This window comes from Uranotaenia lowii, chromosome 2 (genome assembly GCF_029784155.1).
Source record: "Uranotaenia lowii strain MFRU-FL chromosome 2, ASM2978415v1, whole genome shotgun sequence".
NCBI lineage: Eukaryota > Metazoa > Arthropoda > Insecta > Diptera > Culicidae > Uranotaenia > Uranotaenia lowii.
This window is the reverse complement of record NC_073692.1, coordinates 72,484,766-72,501,533: the sequence shown is the minus strand read 5'-3', so window position 1 is coordinate 72,501,533 and position 16,768 is coordinate 72,484,766. Positions and strand designations below refer to the sequence as shown.

The following is a 16,768-nucleotide window of genomic DNA, read 5'->3' as shown; positions in this document are numbered from 1 at the left end:
AAAATTATATCAGGTAACGCTATTTCTTTTTTTTTTAAATCAGCCATTCCAATAACAAATAGGCAAAAAGTTGTGTTTTCTAACTGTCAAATGAGTTTTTGAAAAAAAGAAACAATTTCAAATCTGTCTACGTGGACATCCGTGGAGGGGGGTAGGGGTTTGCCAAATGTCCATGCTTGTCCACGGAGGGGGAGGGCAGTGTCAAAAATGTCATTTTTCTGTCCACGTGGTATCTGAACGGCCTCTTATGGATTAAAGCAAATATTATAATAGTAAGAATATTCCTCACTCCCCAAGAACTTGAAGGACACATGAAACGCGCCTCCATGTGGGGAAAGTTCTTACGAACATGAAAAAATGCTATAGAGAGAAAACCTAAGTTGCCTTAGACGAAATTTTTTTCTTCGAAAGCTTCTGGCGAAAACTGTTAAGCTCATTATCATCAAAACTTTGTGTCCCGATCTGACAATTATACCATAACCATAGAATAAAATATCTTTGCCATAACACAAGTATCTATACCATTTTTTTTTCATAATATCTTTCATGATAAGTTAGTTGACTTAGATAATAATTTTTTTTTAAATATGATTTTGATTTATCGGTTCAACATGTTTAAAGTTTTCAAAAATCAGATGTACCAAACTGAAAGGTATGAAAGGTAAGCAAAGTCTACGCGAAGTGTTTTTTTTTCTTTACCAGCTTATTCATTTTCAGAGAAATGCTTATTTCCATTTACCAAACTTGCTCCAGAGCAATTAATTTGTGTTTTGTGGTATAAAATCATAATCGTTTCATACAATTTACATTTTAAAATTGTTGCCTTTTTATGATTTCTTTTATGAAATATTCAGTATTGTCGAAAAAGTGAAATTTCCATCTACGATTGTTCAAAATTTAATATTAAAACAACATATAGAATCTCAAATTGAAGATATTTTAGCATACTCCATCGATCGGGACCTTTTTTTTCATTTGGCAGAAAACAACACAAATTTAGAACCATAGCAACATACTGTGCTACACGGAGGAGAAGTAGGCTGAAAATCCTACGTTTAAAATAAAACACAAACAAAATTTTCATCGTGGTCATAGAAATGCAAGTTCAAACACGAACTTTTCTGGTTAAGACGCGAACCTACGGTTGATAAAAAGAATGTTCAGTGATGCCTCAGTCCCTCTATGTTTGAAATTTCCTTCTAGTATGAACTTTCTCCAGGAGTTGGTGCTGATGTACATATGTTTTTGCAGAAGTATATGAAGCATGCTGAGAGTTACCAATGTTGAATATAATATGTTTGATTTCGGGCCCGAGGAAAACCACCTAACGTTCCAGTGAGAGATGTACTAGCTGTGCTAGATTTGGACTACATGTTTGAAATCTACTCTTTTCTAAAAGCTATCGATCTTCGTCTATTATTCTATTTTATTTTCATTTTTCCCTTTCTATCTTCTTTTTTCTTCTAAAAAAAAGTGCTAAGCCAAGAAAAAGATTGTAAAAACAAAAAAGCGAGTTTGGCTCCTTGAAACTTAATTGTATGAGCCGTTTCAAATAAAGAATAATAAAAAAAAATGTTTGATTAAGGGGGGGGGGTAGGGTCTAACACTTTCAAAAAAATCGATTTTTTTATTTTTTTATTTTCTTATTTTTTTTTTTTTTTTTTTGTAAATCTTTATTTGAAACGGCTCATACTTTCAGGTTTTAAAGAGCCAAACTCGTTTTTGTTTTTACAATTATGTGCTTAGCTTAACACTTTTATTTTAAAGAAAAAGAGGATAAGAAAGGGAAACATGAAAATAAAAAGAATTATAGGCGAAGATCGATAGCTTTTAGAAAAAGGTAGATTTCGAACATGTAGTCCAAATCTAGCACTGCTAGTACATCTCTCACTGGAACATTAGGTGGTTTTCCTCGGGCCCGAAGGGAGTCTATTAAATTCGTTCTGGCGACAAGATGGACCTCACACGACCAGACAATATGCTCGATGTCATGGTAACCTTGACCGCAATTACACAAATTGCTGCCAGCAATGTCAAAACGGTAGAGTACCGCGTCTAAGGAATAATGATTAGACATGAGACGGGAAAATATACGAATAAAATCCCGACTCAGGTCCAATCTATTAAACCAGGGTTTAAGGCTTACCTTTGGGATAATCGAGTGGAGCCACCGACCCAACTCATCCTCGTCCCATTTGCGCTGCCAGTTGACAAGAGAGTTCCTTCGAACTAAGAAGTAAAATTCGTTGAAGACGATTTCACGGTGATACGTTTCGCCTTCTATCGCCCCCACCTTTGCCAGAGAGTCCGCCCTCTCATTGCCCATTATCGAGCAATGTGAGGGGACCCAAACGAAGGTGATGGCAAAGCAACGTCTTGATAAAGTACTCAGAATTTCCCGTATCTTCCCGAGGAAATATGGTGAGTGCTTTCCCGGTCTTATTGAACGGATTGCTTCAACAGAACTAAGGCTGTCCGTTATAATATAGTAGTGTCCTACCGGCCTTGAAACGACGCTATCCAACGCCCAGTAAATGGCTCCTAATTCTGCGATGTATACCGAGCATGGTGGAAGGAGGTTATATGAGGCGGTAACTATTTCGTTAAAAACTCCAAATCCCGTTGATTCCTCTATTAGCGACCCATCTGTAAAGTACATTTTGTCAGCATCGACGTGTCTATATTTAGCATCGAAAATTCTTGGAATCAGCAGTGGACGATGCGAATCAGGGATTCCACGAATTTCTTGCTGCATAGACAAATCAAACTGGACAGAAGAGTTGTCGTAGTCAGGGATGTAAACACGAGTTGGGGAATATGAAGAAGGATTAATCTGCATGGACATGAAGACATGGTATATAGACATAAATCTGGATTGAAGATTTTGCTCAAGTAGCCTTTCGAAATTTACGATCACCAATGGGTTCATGACCTCACACCTGATGAGGAACCGAAGTGATAATAAATTGAATCGATCTTTAAGTGGGAGTATTCCTGCCAAAACTTCAAGGCTCATGTTATGCGTTGAGGGCATACAGCCCAAAGCGATGCGAAGACAACGGTATTGGATACGCTCGAGTTTGATGAGGTGAGTTTTGGCAGCTGACTGGAAACAAAAACTACCATATTCCATCACTGAGAGAATTGTTGTTCGATACAATTTTAAAAGATCTTCTGGGTGGGCTCCCCACCAGGTGCCAGTGATTGATCGGAGAAAATTGATTCTTTGTTGGCATTTTCCTTTCAGATACTCAATGTGGGCTCTCCAGGTACATTTGGAATCAAACCAAACCCCAAGATACTTAAAACACCTCGATTGAGTGATCGATCTGCCAAGGAGTTGAAGTTTAGGTTGAGCAGGTCTACGCTTCTTTGAGAAAACAACCATCTCCGTTTTCTGTGGGGAAAACTCAATCCCAAGCCCCAAAGCCCAGGTTGACAATCTGTCTAAAGTATCTTGTAAAGGTCTGTGCAGATGAGACTCAGTAGATCCTGTTACAGACACCACGCCGTCATCTGCAAGTTGTCTTAGAGTGCAGCCTTCAGAGAGACAACTGTCGATGTCACTTACGTAAAAGTTGTACAAAAGTGGACTCAAACATGAACCCTGCGGGAGGCCCATGTAAGAGGTTCTTCTAACTGCAATATCTCCGTGAGCAAAGTTCAGATGTTTCTCACAAAGCAAGCTGTATAAGATGTTGTTCAATAGAGGAGGCAGACCCTGGGAGTGTAACTTGTCTGACAAAACCTCTATTGAGACTGCATCAAAAGCTCCCTTTATGTCAAGAAACACTGAAGCCATTTGCTCACGTTTTGCGTACGCCATTTGTATCTCTGAAGACAGCAAAGCAAGACAATCATTTGTTCCTTTGCCCCTTCGAAACCCAAATTGGGTATCTGAAAGGAGACCATTTGTTTCCACCCACTTATCCAATCGGAACAAAATCATTTTCTCCATCAATTTTCGAATGCAAGACAACATCGCTATCGGACGGTACGAATTAAAATCGGACGAAGGTTTCCCAGGCTTTTGGATAGCAATAACTCTCACTTGTCTCCAATCTTCGGGAACAATGTTATGCTCCAAGAATTGATTAAATAAATTCAACAAGCGGAATTTGGCGGCATCCGGGAGGTTTTTCAACAAGTTGAATTTTATTTTATCAATTCCCGGAGCTGAATTGTTACAAGATAGGAGAGCAAGTGAGAATTCCACCATTGAAAAGCTGGAATCCAGATCGCATCTGTTCGGAGACACACTTCGGATGATTTTTTGCACAGGTGTGGAATCTGGACAGATTTTCCGTGCGAAATTGAAAATCCATTTATGCGAATGTTCTTCACTTTCGTTCGTGGAAGAACGATTACGCATGCTTCGTGCCACATTCCACAAAGTGCTTAAGGATGTTTCCCGCGACAAACTTCCCACAAAATTACGCCAATGCGCACGTTTTTTCCCCTTGATCAGGTTTTTGAATTGCTGCTCAAGAGAAAAATACGCGTTGAAGTTATCCAGGGTTCCGTGTTTCCGAAAAACTTTAAAAGCGTTCGATTTGTCCACGTAAAGTTTAGTACACTGACTGTCCCACCATGGATTTTTAGGCCTTCGTCGAACAGATGGATCTGGAATGGGTTTCGTTTGGGATTGAACTGCACTGTCATGAATCAAGCGAGCAAGAAAAGTATATTCCTCCAACGGAGGTAACACATCCACAGAATTGATGGTTGAGATAACTGCGTCCGAGTACTTTTTCCAGTCGATGTGTCTTGTTAGGTCATATGCCATATTTGCTGAATTTGAATTGCTGACCCCATTGGTGATTGTAATTTTGATTGGCAAATGATCACTACCATTGGGATCAGGAATTACCTTCCACTGGCAATCCAATGATAGTGAGTTTGAGCAGAGGGAGAGGTCAATTGCACTTTGTCTTGCAGGAGGTTTAGGTACCCGTGTTTTTTCACCCGTGTTCAAAATTGTTAAATTGAAACTGTCACAAATATCATAAATAAGAGTAGAACGACTATCGTCAGTTTGTTCTCCCCAGACAGTTCCATGTGAATTGAAGTCACCCAGGATCAACCTTGGCTCAGGAAGCACTGAGCACAGGTCCTCTAGGTGGCTTCGATCAACTGCAACTCTATGAGGCCAGTACAAACTGACAACGCATAAGTCCTTACCCCTTATAGTTATATGACATGCAACAGCTTCAATTCCTCCTGATAAAGGGAGGTGGATTCTAAAAAAGGAGTGGCGCTTATTGATCCCCAAAAGCACCCCTCCATAAGAATCGTTGCGATCCAGACGGATAATGTTAAAATCGTGGAAGGAGATGTTTGATTCGGAAGAAAGCCATGTTTCAGAAAGGGCAAAAATATCGCAACTAGTTTCATGAAGAAGAAATTTGAACGGATCCAGTTTAGGGATAAGACTACGACAATTCCACTGTAACACAGTGATATCTCCGACCTCTCGGCCTGAATTAGCCATCGAGAGAGATAAACACTGAAAGAAGGGGCCAAGTTTGCATCAATTGCATTAAAAATGTCTTTAATATCGGAAGCATAGAGGTAACAATGTTTCTTATCGATTCCGAGACGTTTAAAAATGTGAAGATCCCATTTAAAATGTCAGATAATTTGAAAATTCCAGAATGAGAAGTTGATTCTGGCAAGATTACGTTAGGAGAGGCAGACTTAGAAGTTCCCGCAATATCTGGTGTATTCTGTGGTGGCATATTAATACGGAACCCGGGAGGGACTTGTTTTTCTTTTACTATAGATGTCGGTTTTTGCTTAACACCAATTGAGGAACAAAATGTTGGAATTTTTGTTGGAATTTTGGGAGTCTTTGGTGCTGGTTTTGAGCGTTTTCGCGAGTTAGCTACAAAAATGACCGGATGATCTTCGTCGCTAGCATCTGATTCTACATTGTCAACTGACAGCGCAGAAAAAATGTTACTCGAATGAGATTGGATCGGGGGCGCCGCGCCCTTCAATATGGCGGCATACGACCGTTTTGACCGTTCCTTCAAAGAGCGCTTTTGGCTATCCCAGCGACTCTTATATTCCTCGCACGAGGAGATGTCATGGGGTGAGCCCCCGCAATAGACACATTTCTGCTCTATTGCTGAGCACGCTCCATCCCCATTTTTTTTTTTTTTTTTAAATATGTCTTTATTTGTACCAATTCATCATTACATTTATATTACATTATTACATTAAATTAGGTGTTCAGTTCAATGATGAACTGTCCAGAGCCCTATAAATTATTAATCACTATAATTTATTTATTTGAATTAATTTTGCTGAGTGCAATCATGTATTTTTATGTAGGAGAACATCCTGTAATGTCAAAAAATATTTTAAACTTACTACTAAAAACTAAGACTATCCTATATTAAAACTAATTATAGAGAGAACGAATCTCTGCGATGGAAGACTGCATCGATTTGCCTCTGAAGTTGGAGATGATTTTGTTGGCCATCTCTTCGATCGATTCAATGCCCGCAATCCGATGAAGATCTTCGGTGCTGTGCCAAGGTGGAAGCCGCAAAATCATTTTCAGAACCTTGTTCTGAATCCTCTGGATGGTCTTCTTCCTCGTCGCGCAGCAGCTAGACCAAATCGGAACTGCGTACATTATCGCTGGTCGGAATACCTGTTTGTAGATTAACATCTTATTTCGCAGACACAACCTGGATTTCCTGTTGATGAGAGAATAAAGAGATTTAGTGTATTTATTACATTTAGATTGAATATCTTCAATGTGATTTTTAAAAGTAAGATTCCGATCAAGTGTGAGTCCCAAGTACTTCACGTGATCAGACCATTCTAATGAAACCCCATTAAAAGTTATGGAATGATTTTCATTAGGTTTTAAAAATTGAGCTCTTGGCTTATGGGGAAATAAAATAAGTTGAGTTTTGGAAGCGTTAGGAGAAATTTTCCACATTTTCAAGTAATTCAAAAAGGAATTTAAATTTTGTTGCAATCTACTGCGTACCACCCGTAAATTTCGACCTTTGGCTGAAAGCAAAGTATCATCAGCAAATAATCTTCTACCTTTTCCTTCTGGTACATCAGGAAGATCAGAAGTAAAAATATTGTATAAGATTGGCCCAAGTATACTACCCTGAGGGACACCAGCTCTAATGGGTGTCCTTTCAGAGCATGAATTTTGATAGCTTACTTGTAAGGTTCGGCTAGTCAAATAATTTTGAATAATTTTGGTGAGATATACAGGAATATCAAATCGAGCTAATTTAGCTACTAAACCTTTGTGCCAAACACTGTCAAAAGCTTTTTCAATATCAAGAAGAGCAACACCAGTTGAATATCCTTCAGATTTGCTAGCGTTAATCATATTAGTTACACTCAAAAGTTGATGTGTAGTGGAATGTCCATGACGAAAACCAAATTGTTCATCAGGGAAAATAGAATTCTGATTAATGTGAATCATCATTCTATTCAAAATAACTCTCTCAAATAGTTTACTTAAAGATGGAAGCAAACTAATTGGTCGATAACTCGAAGGCTCTGAAGCATTTTTTCCAGGTTTTAAAATTGGAGTTACTTTGGCATTTTTCCATTTATTTGGAAAATAAGCCAAGTAAAAACATTTATTGAAGATTTTAACTAAAAAATTTAAAGTGCTTTCAGGCAACTTTTTAATAAGAATATAGAAAATCCCATCTTCCCCTGGGGCTTTCATATTTTTAAATTTTTTGCAAATCAATTTAAGTTCATCAATATTTGTCTCATGAGAACTTTCAAATACATTTTGTTTAGAAAGAATATCATCAAATTCAAGGGAAATTTGAGCATCAATTGGACTTACAACGTTTAAATTAAAATCATGAGCAGATTCAAATTGTTGGGCTAATTTTTGAGCTTTTTCTGCATTCGTTAAAAGAAGTTTATCCCCGTCTTTCAAAGTAGGAATTGGCTTCTGGGGCTTTTTCAGAATTTTAGTTAATTTCCAAAAAGGCTTTGAGTAGGGTTTTATGTCCTCTACTGCTTTGGCAAAGTTTTCATTACGAATGAAATTTAAACGACGTTTGATCTCTTTTTGAAGGTCGCAATAAATAAATTTCAAATAAGGATCCCTAGTACGTTGATATTGGCGTCGACGAATGTTTTTCAGTCGTATCAAAAACTGAAGATCATCATCAATTAAAGGTTGATTAAATTTATGTTTAACTTTAGGTATTGAAGCGGCTCTAGCATTGACTATTGAAGTTGTCAAATTTTCTACAGCCAAATCAATATCTTCTATTGAATTCAATGGAACGTTTACATCTAAATTACGTTCAATAAAATTCATATATCGCTCCCAGTTAGCCTTTTGAAAATTAAAAGTTGATTTTAAAGGGTTTTCAATGGGACTTTGGGATAAAGAAAATGTTACTGGAAGGTGGTCTGAATCGAGGTCCGCATGAGTAACTAATTGACTACAATGCTCGCCTAAATCCGTTAGAACCAAATCAATTGTGGAGGGATTTCTAATTGAAGAAAAACAAGTATGCCCATTAGGATATTCAACAGTATAATAACCTGCAGAGCAGTCATTAAACAAAATATTCCCATTTGAATTTGATGAAATATTATTCCAAGATCGGTGTTTTGCATTAAAGTCACCAATAATAAAAAATTTAGATTTATTTCTGGTGAGTTTTTGTAAATCTCCCTTCAAAAAATTTTTCTGTTCACCGCTACATTGAAAAGGCAAATATGCGGCAACAATTATAATTTTCCCCATAGAAGTTTCTAATTCAATTCCAATTGTTTCTAAGACTTTTGTATTGAAAGAAGGAAGAAGTCTAAATTTGAACGCTCCATCCCCATGATTCTCCCCGCATTTGGGACACCGTGGCTTGTTACAGCAGTGCGACGCAGTGTGTCCCAACTTATTGCAATTTTTGCAATCCATTGGACGAGGAACAAAAAGTCGCACAGGCAGCCTCAATATTCCGTCAATCAAGACATAATGAGGGAGGGCGGTACCCGCAAAGGTCACACGAAATGAACCTGAAGGTGAGTACCCTTTGACTCCATTTACGACGGTGGCAGTTCTGAGTTGGCGGCAATCCAAGATTTCGACCGAAGCCGAATCGAGGCTTTTGAACTTACCAACGCCGTTGGATTTCACGTACTCGGCCTTCAGACTCATTTCAGTTATCACGCCCTCGATCTCTACGTCTCGAGACGGAATGTACACGTGGTATTCTAAGTTTATGAAATTGCTGACAGCAATTTCATTTGCGGATTTCCGGTTGGCTACTTCGACTCGCAATTTGTTAGGTCGCACCTTTTTAATGCAGGTTACGGAGGACCACCTCGCCAGATCTCTTGTGATCTGAACCACATTCAATTGCTTTCCATTTTTTTTGGGCCGGATGAAAACCACCCAAGGACCAGAGAAAGTAGGGCTATCAGTGTAGACTCGGAGTCGGGTAGCTCTACTTTCAACTGAGGATGACTCAGAATTATCATCCATTGGAGAATGAAATTCATTAGAAGGACCCGCAACAACCGAATCCTCTAAATGCTCCTCATCCTCATAGACGCTATCCTCCTCATCCTCAGTTGAGGGGATTGACCCCCCGCCTTCGTTCATATTTCTTCACACGAACACGAATGTCAAATGTTAAAAATATGAACGAAGCAAACAATGTTCGAATTATAGAGAAAAAGATAGTAAAAAGAAAAAGAGAAAAATAATGAAGAAGAACTTACAATTTTTTTCAAGCACTTCTTAACGAGCTAATTTTCTTGAGTGTTTTTTTTCTTCGGTACACAACCACGTGTTCTTCCGTTGATCGCAGCCGGCCCTGGCGATGACGACGGCAATGATTTTTCCTCGGTTGATTGATGATGGCTCGATTCACCGGGAGAGAAAAACCAATCAGATTCAGACTTGTGCAATGTTTCCGTTATCCGATTACGGCAATTATTACCGGATCTATCGGACAACCGCCCACACAGTAATCAAACCTGGATTGGGAGGAAACAATTTGCACTCCTCTGCTGATGGTCCTGGTGCTGATGGTGACGACAAGGCAGCCTGATGTTCCAGCCAGATGTGGGGATTGCGCACCAGCGCAGCCGGGGGAAACACAGCTTGTCACTTCCGTTGCTGAACTGATTCGGCAATTGACGACCGAATGATGCAGGATAACTGCTTGTGAAAACTTCCAACTTTTAGTTCGCTTTTCTATAAAGCACCCGATAAATAGCGAAACAAAAATACATCCGCTCTTGCCAAGCTACTGGGATGGAATGAATATTTTCTTATTGTAAAACATTTCAAGAATGTAGTGTCAAATTTTCAAGTCAATTGAAGCAAAACTGTAGAAATTATAGGCCTTTATCTCCTCCTATCTAATACTGCAAGAAAGCAAGAGCAGAAACTTTAAACGCGTTTTTCTCGAAAGCACATTTTTAAAGTCCGTGGACATTGTCATTTGAAAACTACTTATCCGATTCTTTTCAAATTTGGAAAATATTTTCTACATATAAAATACCAGACCCCAACGTTTTTCTTTTTTATTTTTTTTACTTTGGGGAGATTTTAGAGATAAAAAATGGCGGATTTTTTCGTGAAAAATCGTAGTTTTTACTTCAAACAGCCACAAAAATTTCATAATTTTTTTTTAAGTTAAATAAAAACGTTGGGGTCCAGAAAAACATCTATTAAAAATATTTTGCTCGGATTTTTTGATTTCAGATGATTCTGTGCTGAGATACAGTGTCCACCGCAAATCCTGATTTCTAAAAGGCATCCTCGAAAAAGCTTCGTCACCGGCTCATTTTTCAATATTTTTCTACGAAAAAATTACTAAATGTTCTTTTAACAATGCTTTGTATAATGCAAAAAAATTGAATACATTTGTACGAACGATAGCTCTAGAAAAAAATCGTGAAAATGGTGTTTTTTTTACCCGTTAGACCCTACCCCCCCCCCCCCCTTAAAGGTAAACAAACGCAACAAAGAAATCAACATGGCTGATTCTGAAATTTGACAGATCGAATCATCTTCTATTTATCCCCCTTGATTGCTACCGAGGCAGCGAATTATATAAAGATAGCCTTGACTTTGAGTTGCTAGGAAAGACTAAAATTTTTGATCCGTTAGTTAGGCTTCAGTTAGGACAGAAGCAATTTTCTATGATTGTCCAACACGTGGTTTAATTAATTTACCGAAGTTCGAACATTAGATTTTTGGCGACGAGTACCTATCTATTTAAATTCTGAAGATCTTTCAAGCTAGAAAATGACTGAGTCGTTGTAATGGAAATCCGGTCGAAGGCGTAAATTTTCTTTAGGAAGAATATGTTCCTGTAGCTTCGAAGGCGGAATGCGTCAGAAGGCGGACCAGAACCGTCGTCTGATGCAGCCCCAGCACAGCGTGGCACACCGGAACAAATAATCGAATCTCTTCAACCGCAATCAAGAAGTTCCACTTCGATTCTGAGAATAGTTTAACGTTCAGGCGGGATGGTAGGAACCTGGATAACCCGGCAAAGGTACGACTATTGCTGCGGAGCCTGAGCGTCTTGACCCATGAACAATTTTTTACTTACCTTCTACCAGACCTCTCATGCAATTTCTCGTTCGACGAAGGGGGGACGAATCGAAGGCGATTTTTGGGCAACAGAAATCACTTTTTAGCAAGCGCTATTATTGCCAACAAATCATCAAGAACGAAGCAGACCGGCAGTGTGAGGAATTTGAGCACAAAGAATCACCGCTACCCAGTTCAAGAGCCTCGTATTCATCTTCGGTCTCAAATCGGCGAAGTTCTCCGATATCCGGATCAATCCCCTCTCGAAGATCGAGTCCTATGCAGCTGACATCAACACCGATTGCCAGCGCGTAGCGAAGCAATTCCCGGCAATGAGGTATAACTATTTTATGGCCATCGAGAATCTCACTCATTGGTTGGCGGTTGCGTGATGATGATGGACCGAGTCGTTATTTCGAAGAGTCTCCAGAAACGGACCCTGGATCAAATTCATCAGGGTCATCCCGGATTCGAGTGACCAGAAGCCATTGCTGGAGGCATTGTTTTCTGACCTCAAATCGACAACGATATCGAAGACAACGTGCAAAAATGCTGAAGAAGTGTCCGTGCGGAAAAATTTCCACCTCAAGCAACCCCACAGCCGTGGCCGTCAGCCGATGATCCGTGGCAGCGTCTTCACCTAGATTTTGTCGGTCCTGGAGAAGGATTTTACTATCTGGTCGTCGTGGATTCCTTTACAAGATGGCCGGAATTCTTCCGATGAGAGCGCTTTTCTCCGAGAATGTTTTGCCCGCTTAGGAATACCAAAGCTTATCGTAACCGACAACGGTAGCCAATTCGTTAACGCTATGTTCCGGACATTTTTCGAGGAGTAAGGAGTGATTCACCTACGTACCATCAACTGCAACAGCAATTCAAACGTTCCTGCACTTCTATCGATCTACACCAGTTGTTTTCAAACTTTTTTTACTCACTGCCCCCTTTTGCAAAATTTTCGAGCTCAACGCCCCCTGGGCAAATTTTAAGAAAATTTTAACAGAATGATAAGCTGGATCGTTGACCATTAACATTGTAAGTTGTTCTGAGACTTAACTCAAAATTCATTCAAATTTTTATTATGACCTCAAAGCCAAAGGGGTAGGGGGTATAATAAGTTGATTATAAAATTAATGTCAAATGATTCTTCATATTTCAAACTATATTTCGTGTTTTTTTCAGAATTTTAGAATTTTATTTACATACTTTTTAATCCGAAAGAAAAAAAAAGCAAATTTTCGAGAAATATATGAAAATTTACAAACATAAAAACGTGTTTTCTCGAAATTAGCTTTTATGCACTTATACCCTGTTGGCTCCTAAGGCCTCATTTTGCTTCCAATTTCCAGCAAAGACTTAATTCTATGTTATGTTTCCCTAACAACTACTTAAAATGCTTTATTAGTTTGTTTTGATATAAAATCATATATCTTGAATTTTGGTAAACAAAATTCTATATTCATCATTAATTTGCATTATTGAATACAAACTAATTACTTTTCAGCCGGTGAAATAGTATCATTTCTTGATATCTGAATTTAAGTCCTGTTCAAAGTCATGCAGCATTCATGGGTCTTAAAGTTTAAATAAGATTCTAATAACTGAATTCCGGCAATGTTAGTAATAACAGAATAGATTAAAAGCTTCTCGATTGAAAATGGCACAATTGATTTTTTTTAATCGATTGAAATAAAGATGAACAAGTAATAACTAAAAATATAGTTCTCTTACCAAGAAAAATTATCTCAAATTTTCACTCCAAAAAGCTATCTCTAAATCACAGATCCTCTTCAGATTTGAGATCAGATTCAGATCCTCACAGACTTTTTCAAGATTTTTTTTTCTGTTCATAAGATTTTTTGAGACAATATATTTTGAAAATTATCTGGCCTTGCCATCTAAAATTAATCTTTTTAGCATAACCCAAAATAAACTTACAAAACAAGTTGAACATCTGATGGTTTACAAAATCTGTGACAATATATAAAAATCATTAAGATAAATTTTTATAAAAAAATGAGCTCCTACAACAAAAGTTTGCATGCAGCTCTGTGAAATTATCGATATTTTAGTCTTGAACCTGTTGTTAGTTCTGTAACGTAATTTCATTGTTTTGCATCGAATTTAATCGTTGTTATTCCAAATCTACGTTGTTTCGTGATTTATGAAAATGTGAATAACGACCACACCGCCCCCCTGAACCCTTCCAACGCCCCCCAAATTTCAAGATGGAGCTCACCGCCCCCCTGGAAGCTCTCAACGCCCCCAAGGGGATGGGTAGGGACCACTTTGAAAACCACTGATCTACACCATACGTACAACTTTGGATCTTCTGCGCCCAACGTGTCCAAGAAGCTCAAGCGTAATCGAAGGTTCGAAGTTGGGTCTTCTGTTTACGTCAAGGTGTATTCAACAAATGACGAATGGACGACAGTTTTCCTGACCTTGAAGGGAAACTTTAGCCCGATTTCCAGGAACCTGGCTCATCTTCGTGTTCAACTCCATTACAACAACGTCCTCGGCGATCCGTGAATCTTCAAGGAAGCTATATGATTACGTTTGCTTTTTGTAAGCGTCGGATAACACTTCCATCATGGTGGTAGGGATTGATCGCAGTTTAACGTAGCTTTTTGGAATGATAATAAGAATATCGCATCGTAAGTGACTAGGGTGTGTAAAGTTTTTTTTCCAAAAATCCGTCATTCACTTCCACCGGCGTGTAAGAGATACCCTTTCTAGACCTCAGGGCGGTACGCGTATCAAACAAAATCGCAGGGATTTCCCAGAATGCACTCAGAAAAAAACACCAAAATTGCACTTCTCGACAATAGTATATTTAATAAAAGTTTTCACTGCACAGACCTGTTGTACAAAAGGGCATGATACCTGGAAGGCTAAGCTCTTGCTGATGCTGCCAAATCCTAGTCGGTAAAGCTGACGTTATAACAGAATCAGCTTCCAAGCCATCTACCGAGGCCTTTGAACATGGGTTCACCGTCGTACGGTGACGGTTATCCCCGTCGTAGTTGGAGGAAAGATGTTATTCCAATCACAGTATTTTGTCCCAAAAATCAAGAGGTCCTGTAGTACGATGACACTGGCATTAGCGCCGTCCTTTTGATGATAACAAAATGGCGGATGAGTGGTGGTTGGCTTACTTGGTGTCTGACTGTTATTTGCACTCATGTAGTTTTCGCAATCTTGGCTTATGCATACACTGCGGTCGATTTTAGCAAAGTGAGCAAACACCAGGAAGCCACATTTGACCGGTCTTGAACCGCGAGTTTCGGTCGTTGCTCTCGTTTTGCTATCGCTCATCGTTCGACGTTTAGTTGGGACGTCGCTGCCGATCACATTATTACCCGGAAGCATCGACTATCCAAGTTGTCCCTCTGGTTGTGAGTTGACAAAGCTTTTTGGCTGCATGCAGTTGACGTTGTTGCGCAGTCTCTTTTGCACTCATTAGCTAAAGGGGAGATGCTACCGAGCGCGAGGTAGCGAATTATATCAAGATTGCCTCGACTTTTAGTTGCTAGGGGAGTCTTCGACACTTTACCACTAGGCCAAATTTTGACTTGTAAGTTAGAATAAACGCATTTTTCTTCAACTGTCCAACACATGGTTTAATTAATTGACCGAAGCTCAAACATAACAGGTACATATGCTGGTTTTGTTGCGCTTTTGAGATAATAGTTTTTTTACGTTCATTTTTACGAGAACTGTAAATGAGCCTTCACTAGTGCTTCCTGTCAATTTGGGCATTAGACTACTGAAAGCAAACAATGCTATGATTCATGTCTCGAAGAAAGAAATGGAACGGATCTTCAATAGAAAGGGCGCCATCCATAAATTTCGTAACGCAAAAAATGCACTTTTTAGACCCCCTCCCCCCCCCCCCGTATGTCACAAATCGTAACGCTTCGACGAACCCCCCTTTGAAAATTACGTAACGCCGATAATTATCCCCTCCCCCCATCTTCGCATGTGTTTAAGTACTGATTTTCGAAGATCAAAAAAAGATTTAAAAATTTTTTTTTACGTTCTCCAAAACGAATTAAATATCTATCCAAATCGCTTCTTAATTCTCATTGATGATAACTCTCTGATAAAATGAATTGATTGTCTTATTACGAGCTCTGTGCTGATTCACTGATTGTTAAGTTTTATATTTCGCATCAATCATAGTAATCCATGCATTCGTTCGTATGTTGCTCATTGTTTGTATTTGGTCTCATAGCTCTCTTCTTACTCGACCAGTGCAGTGACCAGTCAAGACGTTTTTAGTGTGAACATATTTAGTGGTCCTTCGGAACAGATTTTGGTAATTGATTAATATTAAAATTTTCTTTGAAAAGTTTCAGGTTGTTTCAGGTAAATGATTTGGTTGCGATATTGGATTTCAAGAAACGAACAACTGTTAGCATTGGGCCGATTATGGTGAAAGCCTTTGATATTGGGTCAAAGCATGAAAAATCGATTCCTCACTCGACATTGGGTCGAAAAAAAACTTTGATATTGGGTCAAAGCATGAAAATACTTGTTCGACATTGGGTCGAAAACTTTGATATTGGGTCAAAGTATAAAAAACCTTTTCCATATTCGACATTGGGTCGATAAAATTTGATAGTGGATCAAATTATGAAACTCTCAACACATATCGATAAATCTGTTATTGGATCAAGGTTTAAAAATACGCTAGCTTACGACATTGGGTCGATTCTTGTAAACATGGATTTTGTCAATGTTTTTACACATGGATTTTCAATGGCTGATGTTGGGTTAGCTAGGATTTTACAATATGTTTTGGACTGTACAGTCGTGTCGTGTACCAGTATGGCTATGATGTGGTCCTTGTCAGCAGTTTGAGCATAAATATGGCGTTGAACTCCGGCAGGGCATAGGAGGTGAAACGATAAATAGAAGCTAAATGGACGAAACACGTGCTACAAAATTCATCCGAAAGGAGTTTCCTTGTGATAACTTTAAAAAAAATCTTAGAACGGAATCAAAGCAATCTTCGCCGTTGACTTGCAATTTATTACCTACAGACGTGTAAAGCTAATTTGAGAATTATTATGTATTCGTTATGTTGCTAAATAGAAAACAAACCTATACATGAAAAGTGGTTAAAAATTGTTCATAGAACAGTTTGCAAATTTTGCGGTCCTGTACTGTAATTACCTTAATATATTTTTGATGTTTTAG

General features: G+C 38.7%; 2 protein-coding genes across 3 annotated transcripts in view; both read right to left on the bottom strand.

The window, feature by feature from the left end:
* The window catches only part of LOC129748909 (breast cancer anti-estrogen resistance protein 3 homolog), a 353,061-nt gene that overhangs the window by 218,659 nt on the left and 117,634 nt on the right, over positions 1-16,768 (bottom strand). The gene's annotated exons all lie outside the window — the stretch shown is intronic.
* The window catches only part of LOC129741558 (uncharacterized), a 91,892-nt gene continuing 87,060 nt past the window's right edge, over positions 11,937-16,768 (bottom strand). Inside the window, exons 5-6 of the mRNA XM_055733299.1 lie at positions 14,722-14,938; positions 11,937-12,118 (exon numbers count right to left, since the gene is read on the bottom strand). Of these exons, the coding sequence (XP_055589274.1) occupies positions 11,937-12,118; positions 14,722-14,938 (399 nt within the window). The remainder of the gene's footprint in view (positions 12,119-14,721; positions 14,939-16,768) is intronic.